Source organism: Trifolium pratense, linkage group LG4 (assembly GCF_020283565.1).
Source record: "Trifolium pratense cultivar HEN17-A07 linkage group LG4, ARS_RC_1.1, whole genome shotgun sequence".
NCBI classification, from domain to species: Eukaryota; Viridiplantae; Streptophyta; class Magnoliopsida; order Fabales; family Fabaceae; genus Trifolium; species Trifolium pratense.
The window spans coordinates 39,587,492-39,599,654 of record NC_060062.1 but is presented as its reverse complement, the minus strand read 5'-3'; the positions used below and the strand labels follow the sequence as shown (position 1 = coordinate 39,599,654).

Genomic DNA, 12,163 nt, shown 5'->3' with positions numbered 1-12,163 from the left:
TCAAAAATATAGTAATTTTCATTAGGGATAGTTATGTCATTTACTAAATAATATATTTTTCTTTCCTTTTACTTTCTATTCACTCAAACCAAATAAATAAATAACTAAACAAACAATCTTCTCATTTTTCATTCACTTTCTACTCACATTCAAATCTTTCAACATTCTTTCTTCTCACTTTCTTTCCTTCCACTTTCATTTCTCGTCCAAACAAAGCCATAACGTTTGTTCGGGTGTTTTTCAATAGGATAATGACAAAAAAATTGTTGGATAACTTTGGAAACAAGAGTAAAATTTTAGGAATATAGGCTGAACAATTATGCTTTCGGGTCTTTTCACTTATAATCTATATTTTTACCTGAGAAATTTGATGTTTAGACCCTGAAAAAAGGAAGTTATTTACTGGACAGACCATCTAATAAGGGCAACTGCGACGACGAAACCCCCCTTTATTGCTCTCTAGGCCCTCCATTCTGACTAAAATGCCCTTAAAAAGAGATTTGAAATTTATAATCTGAAATTATGTAATTTTGGAACGTAAATTCCGAACCTAGCTTAGATATAGAAAGGTTGAGTGCCTGATCAAAAATGTTTATAAAAGTTGTGTTAGAAGTCCCACATTAGCTAGAGATATGGTAAAGATAGTCTTTATAAGTGTAGTGCAAACCTCGACTCTTAAGCTAGTTTTTGTGGTTGAGTATAGACCTCTCAAATTCTAATAAATTGAGTTCGGAACTTAAGTTCCGAAGTGAATTAACATGAATTAGTGTCTATGTAATACCCTGCTTGGTGGATGTAATCCCGTACCTACAAAATTGCAGCACACAAATATGTTATAAAACTATCAGCACCTTGGTTTTCATATCAGAATATTAACAAAAGCTAGGCCATAGAACTATTCAAGATAAATTGTTCAGGCTAGGCCACAGATGCATGTAGCAGACCTAAAATACAAACTGGTTCAAATATAAATGCATGTAGCAGACCTAAAATATATATACAAACTGGTTCAAGGACTTGATGATGCAAACAACCAACAACCTAAGGAATTTCAGGACACAATTTTAGGAATTGCAGTTTGATGGACTGGATTTCCTTTCTATGTTCATCCACTTCCTCAACACCTCAGACATAGACACAGTTATTTCCATTTCCCTTGGAGCCTGGCTTGCAAGTTGCAGCCCAAGTTATTAATTATATAAAAAGTACTAGTTATGCGATATTTTATATTAGGGTAAATAGTGTTATACCCCCTGCAAAATAGGCGAGTTTTGCGTTACCCCCTGCAAAATATTTTTTTGAGATTACCCCTGCAATGTCAAGATTCTTTGCGTTACCCCCTGGCTCAACAAGTGGGCATATGACATGGAAGAATCTTGACGTGGCATGACACATGGAAATTAATTTATTTTTAATTGCCAACTCATTAATTAATGTGGGTTTTTAATTAAAAAAATGAAAAAAAAAACTTAAAAGTTGTTATATTTTTATGAACTTACTTAAAAGAAAGTTTTTTTTTTTTTTTTTTTTACTAAAAGTTGTTATTATATATATATAAAAAATTCTTATATTATATATATAATAACTAATAATAGAGTAACCAAAAAAAAAATGAAGATGAAAAAAAAACTAATAATAATAATAGTAACCAAAAAACTAATAATAATAATAATAACTAATAATAATAGAGTAACAAAAAAAAAAAACTGCAATCACATAGTAACGCAAGAACAATCGCTTTGCTCTAACCCCCAAATTGAAATTGAAAACGAAGAACAATCACTGCATATGAACGGAACGAGAAAAAAAAGTTTCTTTAAATAAAAAAATTTCTTTAAAAAAAAAGTTTCTTTAAAAAAAAGTTTCTTTAAAAGAAAGTTTTTTTTAAAAAACAAAGTTTCTTTAAAAAAAAAGTTACCGTAAAAAAAAAGTTTCTTTAAAAAAAAAGTTTTTTTAATTAAAAAATAAATAATTACTGAGTTGGCAATTAAAAATAAATAAAAAATAAATTAATTTCCACGTGTCATGCTACGTCAAGATTCGTCCATGTCATATGCCCACTTGTTGAGCCAGGGGGTAACGCAAGGAATCTTGACATTACAGGGGGTAATCTCAAAAAAATATTTTGCAGGGGGTAACGCAAAACTCGCCTATTTTGCAGGGGGGTATGACACTATTTACCCTTTATATTATAATGTTGAAAAATCATTCGTATAAATTGAAACAATAAGTATTATGAAAATTATAATAATAACATCAACAACAACAAAATAATAATAATAATAATAATAATAATAATAATAATAATAATAATAATAAAAGTGATGTAAATATAAGATAGATATTTAAGATGTATTTATACATTTCGAAAAGATTACAATGGATCATATTGCATCTACCAAAATAAGTTGGTAATCCATAAATTGTCATGTCACTATGAAAACGGTTTGTGGTCATACTCATACACTATGCATTTGATTCTTAATTGGACACTATAATTCAATATATAGTATAAAAGATTAATTAGTGCGTATAATTTAGTAAAAACTATTATTATTAGTTGAGTGAGTGTATAATGAAAAATCATAGGTATATATAAATATAGGCATATGAAAAAGTGTATAGAGATGACAATGATGTAAGTAGAAGTGATGTGGCATTATTGAGTGATTTATCACTACAAGAATACCTCAATTTATTGGCGGATTCAAATAACACTTATTGAGGGTTTAAGCCCTCAGTAAGTTATTGGCGGCCTAAACCGCCAGTAAGTGAGAAAAAACCCTCACAAAATTAAAAAATAATATTTTTTAAAGGACGTATAACTTAGTGGCGGCTTAGGCCGCCAGTAATTTAGTGACGGTCTAAACCGCCAGTAAATTAACTATACTGTTCCATATAGTGACAGCCCAAACCGCCAATAAATCGTCCATAACATACTGGCGGCTTGCGGCTTAAGCCGCCGCAAAATATTTAGAAATTAAAAAAAGAAATGCACGAATTGACCACCAAAGACTAAGAAAAAAGCATAACACAATCACCACCATTCCTTCTTCTTGACTCATAGTTTCCTTCTTATCTTCTGTTTTCGTGCTGCGATTTGTATTTCTTTTTTGAACTTCTTTTGCACATCTTGTGCATAGATACCTCTTTAATAAATATTTTGCAGCATTCAAAAAAAAAAAAAAACACACCATGAATAATCTATAAAACAAAGTCTCTTTCCCCTTGTTCTCGTTTGATTCCTATTCCTGTTCCTCTTTCACTGATTTCTCAAAACAAAGCCTCTTACACCATTCAACAATAACATCAAAAATATTTCAAACACAATTTGATAGAATCAAAATCAAACCCATAAACATCTCCTTCAAACAAACCCAAAAACAATTTTGATCAAAATCAAACAACACAACTTTAGATCTAAAAAGGTGAATTTCTTTCTAGAAAAAAGAACCCAGTTTCTGCAAACCCAGTTTCTCCAACACCACGAATGGATCGATGCTTCTCACTATGTTCATATTCATCTTCAATCTACAATTTCTGCAAACCCAATTTTTGTGTTTGTCATCCTCAAGCCAATTCTTCATAAAATTGCTTTGGTTGAAGAAGAGGAGATCAAAGAATTTGAGACTGAGGGGTGGCGATGAAGATTTGAAGATACTGAGGAGATGAACTTATGAACTTTTCTTTGAAGAAATTAAAATAGTAAAGGTGAAAGTTGCCAGCTATTTCACAGGATGATAAACTTTTCTTTAAAATTATTAAATATAAATAAATCTGTTTATAAAATAATAAATAAAATAAATTCAATACATAATTGTTTTTTTTTTAACGTTACTTTTAGTTAGTGGCGGCTCTGGCACTTAATAAATTTGTCAATGTTGCAGCTTTTGGTTTGTGGCGGTCCAGACCGTCGATAAATTCAAAAATACTGCTTTTACAAAGTGGCGGCTTAGACCGCCAATAAATATGTGTACTGGCGGTTTAGGCCGTCAATAAATTTACCAACGAGCAATTTTCTGGCGTATTTTGGCCGCCAGTTGGCCGCCAGTAAATAGTTACTTTTTGGCGGTTTTGAGCACTTTGTGAGGGTTTTTGGCCCCCAATTAATTAATTGGATATAAGTGGCTGACGTGGATTAGGGTTAGATTAATGGTTGCACAACTATCTAGGAATTATATATATAGATAAATTGGTTTTCTTTTCTCCTTCTTTAAATTAAGGGTATTTTTGTCATTCTACAAATAATAACATTCTCTCTTCTTATTTTCTATTCATCCAAGCAGGAGAAAAGAGAGAACACACTTTTTCATCTCTATTTTTTTCTTCATTCTCTTATACCAATTAATAAATTAAGGGTCCGTTTGAATTGACTTGTTTTTGACCTTATACAAAATAACTTACGTAAATAAGTGAGTTTTATGCATTATTGTAAATTTTTCAAAGTAGTTTATGAGAAAACAACTTATAAAGATACAAAGCCACTATGTTTGGTCTAATGGTGAGAGATTTTAGTAGTATGTATGAGGTCCTAGGTTTGATCCTCATTGCCAACATCGTAAACAAAAAAAAACTTACAAAAATACAATTTTTGTTAATGGAAAACTTATAAATTATAATAAAACTTTATTTATTTGCATAAGCTATTTTCATAAGCTCAAAAATAAGTCAAATCCAAACGAGCCATAAATCTACTCTATTTCTCATATTTTTCTCTCTTCTCACACTCTCTCACCTAATTATTTTTTCTCACTTTCTTTTCACAACCAAACACACCTACACGTTTGTTGCAACAATCCTCGTAACTATTTTCTAACAATGCACACTATAGGATACACACTTCATTCATAATAGAGACATTTTAACGAATTTTTATTTTTTGTATTAATCCTCTAATTTTTAAGGGAACAATACTCCGATAATCTAGTTAATAACGTGGATTTCATCTCTTAAAGAAAATAACACTAAGGGTCCGTTTGGCCCAACTTTTTTTAAGTTTATGCAAACAGCTTATGCAATATAAATTAAGTTTTATGCTATTTTATAAGTTCACATTAGTGAAAATTGTATTTTTATAAGTTATTTTATCATAAACTACCTTGACAAACTTGTAATAATATATAAAAATTGCATAAGTTGTTTGCATAAACTCTAAATAAGAAGAAAAAAAGTCAGACCAAATAATACCTAAATATTAACCAATGTGAATAAAATTATTTTTAGATCAACACAAAAATCTTTAACTATATATATTAACAAAATTAAGAAAAAAATATCAATTTCTTTTTCATAAACAGATTGAGTTTGGCGGTTCATAGATTTTGAAATCACTAGCCTACTACTCTAGCTAAACTAATTCGGATTTGAATGAGTTTGTTCATATTGTCATAAACTTGAAAACAAGTTTCGTCAAAGATATAAATTGAGTTGGTTTAGGTCACCATAAACTCAAGTATCTTTTATGTTAGAATTATAGTTTTAATCCTTTTATTTTAAGTCATTCACAGAATTAGTCGTCCCACTTTAATATCATTCAATCATACTTTGACTAAAAAAAACTCACGCAACATATTTTAAAAGACATGTTATACAATTTGTTGATGTGAATCATTTAACACTCACAAAATTACAAAAATTCTCTTCAAATATTTTAATTTAAATATGATAAATATAATATATCACTACTTTTAAGTTCAAAATTTCATGAGTAAGTTAAATAGGAAGACAAAAATATGTAATTTTCAAGTTTTATTTTTTTTTATTACCTGCATTTAAACCCTAAATTCAAATTCGGATTCCTATGACCTATTACTTGTTGCCAAAGACAAACCAACATTTAAGGGCACATGATATCCAACTGAACACTCGCACACACAGGATCACACTCCCCAAAATATCTTCTTTAACAACCATCTTCACATATTTCTCACAAAACCCTAAACCCACAAATCTCATTACACTGTTTAGGGTTTTTCCAATTCCATCCCCAATTTCAATTTCAATTTTCCACCATCACCATGATTACCACAATTCTCCGAAGAGCTTCTTCAACTCTCTCACGCCGCGCCATCCCCGCCGCCGAAGCTCTGCTTTCCACCGCCGCTGCCGGTGAACTCCGACAACTCTCCGTCCTCACAGCAAGGTCTTTCCATTCAAAATCACAACCTTTGTTATTTCGTGCTTCTTTGTCTTCTCGTGCTGGTTATGCTGCTGAAGCTTTTCCATACGAAGAACCCTCGAAAGCAGTGAATAGTGGTGATGATGGTCTTGAGATCAAAAAGCTTGGGATTTCTCAGGATATTGTTTCTGCTTTGGAAAAGAAAGGAATCACTAAGCTTTTCCCTATTCAGGTTTGATTTTTAGGGTTTTGGAACTAAAATTATGATTTTTATTTTTTGATATTTGATAAATATTTGATTTTTAAGGTATTGTTAACTTTATTATTTATTAATTTTGTTGAATTTTGTAGAGGGCTGTGATGGAACCTGCTATGCAAGGTCGTGATATGATTGGTCGTGCTAGAACAGGAACGGGAAAAACTCTTGCTTTTGGGATACCCATTATGGATAAGATCATTCAGTTTAATGCTAAACATGGGTTTGTTATTTATTTATTTTGGTTGAATTTGTATTTTTTGTACTTGAATTGAAGGTAGATATAGGGTCCATTTGGATTAGCTTATTTTTGAGTTTATGCAAATAAATAAGCTTTTATGTATTATTCATAAGCCTGTCATGTTAGTTTATGAAAAAAACAGCTTATGAAGATACAATTTTAGTGAGAACTTATGAATTTACTGTTATTTTTTTGAGAAAAAACTTATGAATTTACATAAAAGTTTAATTATTTGCATAAGCTATTTTTGAGTAGCTCAAAAATAAGTCAACCCAAATGGTCCCATAGTGTTTTTGGTGTATTTAACCGTAAAAGGTTGTCTTTTTTGTGGTTGATATGGCAGGCGAGGAAAGGATCCTCTGGCTTTGGTTTTGGCACCGACTAGAGAACTTGCGAAGCAGGTGGAGAAGGAATTCTATGAAGCGGCACCTAACTTGGATACTATCTGTGTTTATGGGGGTACACCCATTTCTCAACAAATGAGGCAGCTTGATTATGGTGTTGATATAGCGGTGGGCACGCCTGGACGAATTATTGATCTTCTTAGTAGAGGTGCTCTGAATTTGAAGGAAGTTCAGTTTGTTATTCTCGATGAAGCTGATCAGATGCTTCAAGTAGGGTTTCAGGAGGATGTGGAGAAGATCTTAGAGAGATTGCCTGCCAAGAGACAAACTCTTATGTTTTCAGCAACAATGCCATCTTGGATAAAGCAGTTAACACGAAATTACCTAAAAGATCCCCTAACCATTGATCTTGTAAGTTTTACGGTTCTATTTTTGTCACTGGGATAATGCATTTAGGTATTGAAGATATGCAATGTTGAAGTTTGGTCTAATGTCTAAAGTACTTGAATAGCCTTTATCCATGATTAAAATATTGCAAGTAAACTTACTAACTGTTGTATTAAGGCACATAAAAACCACATTGGGTATGATAACTTTGGAGCAATAAGTTTATTATATGTAAACTATGAGCAGTGGTTGTGTCTGTGTGTCGATCATACTTGAAAATATTGAGTTTCAACTTTCAATGAAGCTGTTTTTATCCTTCTTAAGAAATTGTAAGTATATATGGATTTAGGAAGCTATTAAACATGGCTGTGGTCATTTAGAAGCATGGAGGTCATACTGTTTGGGTTAACACCCTCAGTCATTTCAGTTTTTTGGTTATTATTTAATTGTGAACTTTTATTGGTAGGTTGGAGATTCCGATCAGAAGCTAGCAGATGGAATTTCACTGTACTCAATTGCATCTGATTCGTACGTCAAAGCAGGAATTATTGTTCCTCTGATAAAAGTATGCCTTCTGATACAACCATTCCTTGATGCGTGCTAGTTCTAATTAATCATCAAAACTTTGGCAAAACATAATATTTTTAATGCAATTAACTAGTTAAAGAACCTTATCTCATACTTAATTTTGTTTTCTCTTTTGAAAAATATATCCTCTTGTAGGAACATGCAAAAGGAGGAAAATGTATTGTTTTCACTCAAACAAAACGTGATGCTGATCGAATATCACATGGCATGTCAAAAAGTATTCCATGTGAGGCCTTGCATGGAGATATATCACAAGCTCAGAGAGAAAGAACTCTTGCTGGATTCAGAAATGGCCATTTTAATGTTTTAGTGGCAACTGATGTTGCTTCACGTGGGCTTGATATACCTAATGTTGATCTTGTGAGTTCCATTCTACCTTTTTTCCCTCATTGAAATTGTTAAGTAATCTAATATGTTTTATTCCATATATTAATAAAGTGGAAGTTGATGTAACCCTATTGTACCAAAAAAATTAATCCCGTCATGGGTCGGGTGATACATACATGTGTAGATTTGAATTATATTACTTACAGAAGCGTTGATAAGGAGGATATACTGAAAAGAGGACGGTCTTATAGTTATAGGTAGGGGGAGACCAAGGAATATCATAGTCCAAACCATTAAGAGAAATATTTGGATTTAAATGATCTGTCACTAGCAAGGTAATCAGAATCGGACCGGTCATTGAATTGGATTGGTGTGTTTACCGGTTCAAGGTTCAATCGGTCGGATCGGGGTTCAACCGGGCCGAACCGTTTTTAATCAAATATATATATATATTTTTAATATATAATCATATACACAAAATTTAATAAATTAATTAGTTTCAAAGATCTAATTAAACATTTTTTTGATAAAGTTAGTCATAACTTTGTAAAATTTTAATCTAAATATTGAATCTACACTATTGTAAAAAAAAATAATATCTACATCGTAATAGTTTAATATTTTTTTATTATAAAAACTTGGTATTTTTTATTGATGAATGTTATTTTTTAAGATAATATTATTAATTTATATAATATCCCATGTAACCAACTTTTTAGTATTGTTAAAAAAACTCTAGTAGTTTTTTTTCGCGCCCAAGCCCACTAGCCCACTTTGCTTGCATTGCATACATAACCCTAAATCCTTATGAGCCGCCAAACCTATCTTATGCACTTCTTTTGCTTTTACTGTGTGATTGAACAAAAACAGAGACAGACCTGCTTCCATTTTCTTCTCTCAATTTGTTCTAACATTCATCTCTCATTTTCTATTTATGAAGTACAGTGCATATTACATCTACCTCTTTCTTGCTTATGTTTCTTGTTTCTTTCAAGTTTTGTTTTTCTTTTCTAGATCTGTTGGTGTATGTTTCTTTCATCTTCCTTTTTCTTTGTCTTCTTCTTCTAGTAGTCTCACTTATTAAGCAACAATAGAAAAATTAAAAAATTCAACAAAAAACAAAGCTGACATGATTTTTATCTGTTAACAAAAAAAAAAAAAACACAGATCACGGTCTAACCGTGAACCCCTTTCAACTGCCGGTTTTCCGGTTTTTTAATGGTTCTGTACCAATTTGGCGGTTCATTGTCCGGTTTAATAGCACAGCGGTTTTGAGGCCTGACCGGACCGGATTGTAGTCCGGTTTCCGGTCCAACCGGTTGAACCGGACGGTCCAGTTTTAATTACCTTGTTTCTATTGTTTACTTGTTTCTATTGTTTACTGATAGTTATTGCAAGTACAAGGAAAACTCTCCTATTATCTTCATAATATAGTCTTGTTAACTCTGTACGCTTGTTATTGTGTGAACTGAATTTTTTAAATTTTCATTTGGAAGCTCAGGGAAAGTGGTAGAAATCAGTAAATAGCTTCTGATATTTATCATGTTGTATTTCCTCATAATGTTTTGAAGGGTTTTTTTCAGAACATGTAATATATCTTCAAAATTGGCATTACGCTACTTCTGTGCTTTGATAATATTATTAAGTATTCTTTAACTACACTGATGGCACAAATTATTTAAACATCCATTCTTCATTCTTCGGTGCTATCTGAGCTTCAAATGGGAAAATTTTGCAACAGATGCTCAGTTCTTACATCTGCATGGGAAATAATGGAATAAATGTTTTGCTTTCTGAAGTAGAAATTAGAATGTTGGATGTAAACGAAATCATAGGATAAAAAACTGACACGTGCCATGAATGATCTTTCTTGCATCTTTCTTTATGGGTTCTATACGTTTTGTAACATTACTAACTTCTGTTTTGTTTTGTGTTTTTCTTTTGTATGCATCTCGTCTTTGTTATTTTTTTATGCCTAACTTAGTTTAATAGGTTACATGCTTATGCAAATAGTTAATATTTGTGTTATTATGTTATTATGTTATTTTCTATACATATGTGAAGTTTGAGTTTTTTTCGTCGTACAGGTAATTCATTATGAGCTTCCCAATAATTCAGAGATATTTGTTCACCGATCTGGACGAACAGGTCGTGCTGGTAAGAAAGGAACAGCTATTCTAATTTATACAGATGACCAATCCAGGACTCTCAGGACTATTGAGCGTGATGTAGGTTGCAGATTTAACGAGGTACTGTTCTCGCATCCTATCCATTTCCATCTGTCAATCTTTATTACTTGAAGTTGTACCTTGTTATTGCTAGTTTTCTGGTTGTAGAAATTAGGCTACATTAAAAAGGTAGAGCATATCCTCCTGCCTTAATTCCCAGCCTCCCTGTTGCTCTCAGTGGGATATGAACCTGTGAAACACCAAGTACCAACAAAACTAAAGTTACCGAATTCTTAATCGAATTCTTAATTTTGTCTGTGGCATTATTCGAGTCTCTTTAGATATAAAATTGCCATTTGTTTTTACATTATATATTCTGTCTTTAAAGTTTAAAGTTGCTAGCAACACCCTTTCTAACACATTCATTCCTATTGGTTGAAGTTCTATCAGACCCATCAATTTAATTCAACCAATAAGAGGGAGTGTGTTGGAAACTTGAAAGTGTGTTTGAAGTTGTGTTGCTAGCTCTTCTCTTGAAGTTTTGTTCAGGAATCGCTGAAAACAATAAGATGTTTTCACCATTTCCTAGAACTGTGAAAATAAAGTGATAACAAGGTAACAGGGTCCCCTATGGGTTAGGATTAGATGACTTTATGGTGGGAAAGTCACCATGAGTTTAGTGTATTTTGAGGTGTTTTTTTGGAGAGATAAATGAAAGAGAATAAATAATTAAAATGAGAGAGATCGATATATAGAGAGAGATAGAGAGAAAGTCATGGTGACTTTCCCTCCCTAAACTCACACAATCCCAACCCCCTTATATATATATATATGCAGCTGATGAATTACTGTCCATAAGTTTTTATTTATTGATATTTTCTTTATACTTTGATGGTTGCTTTCCCTCTTCCAATGCAAATTATTCTATATAGGTTGTTAATATTCATTTTCTTAATTTATGTTAAGATTAATGATTACTCTTTTTTCCACCCGATATTCATGTTTAACAGTTACCAAAGATTGCCGTTGATAGTTCATCAATGGGTGCATTTAGCATGGGTGGTGGGCGATTTGGTGGTGGTGGCGGTGGATTTGGTGGTCCAAGGAATGGATTTGGTAATTCAGGCTTTAACCGTGGTCCTGGATCTTTTGGAGGTCCAAGGAATGGATTTGGTGATTCAGGCTTTAACCGTGGTCCTAGCCGTTCTGGGGGCTACGGTAATTCAGGTGAAAGGTTTCCTGGCAACTCATCTAGTGAAAATAGATATGCCGGACCGAGCTCTGGTCGTTTCGGCTCCTTTGGTCCAGGTACTTCAGGAAATAGATCTGGAGGATCACCCAGTGCATTCAAGTTTAGCGGACCAGGTAGTTCAGATCGCCCGGGTAGTTTTGGTGATTTTGTGTCTGGTAAAACTGGCGGATTTAGATTTGGTGATCGCCGTTAGAAAACCATTAACTTAATGAAATATCATAATATCACCATCCTCATTTCTTGATGGTATTAGTTTTTGTAAAGTTTTTAGTTCTTTCATTTCCTCTAAAGTTTATAGGCATGTAGGTTGATGCCTGTATTCCTATATCACTGGATTGGAGAAGTTTATAACATAAGAAACACAAGTTCTGTTCAGCTTCAGCAATATATTGTATTATGCTTCCATCTATCAAAATGAAAAGAAAGGAGGGTTGTAGAAGCAAGCTTTATGAAGTGGTTATTCAAGAAATGAGCATATAAAA

The 12,163-nt window shown here is 32.4% G+C and overlaps 1 protein-coding gene across 1 annotated transcript; it reads left to right on the top strand.

Moving 5' to 3' along the window:
- Nucleotides 1-5,677: 5,677 nt before the first annotated feature.
- LOC123920937 (DEAD-box ATP-dependent RNA helicase 53, mitochondrial-like) lies at nucleotides 5,678-12,163 on the top strand. The gene is made up of 7 exons (XM_045973286.1): nucleotides 5,678-6,350; nucleotides 6,470-6,597; nucleotides 6,959-7,370; nucleotides 7,813-7,911; nucleotides 8,070-8,294; nucleotides 10,349-10,510; nucleotides 11,440-12,163. The coding sequence occupies exons 1-7, from the start codon at nucleotides 6,018-6,020 to the stop codon at nucleotides 11,872-11,874; spliced, it is 1,794 nt and encodes a 597-aa protein (XP_045829242.1). The 5' UTR covers nucleotides 5,678-6,017; the 3' UTR covers nucleotides 11,875-12,163.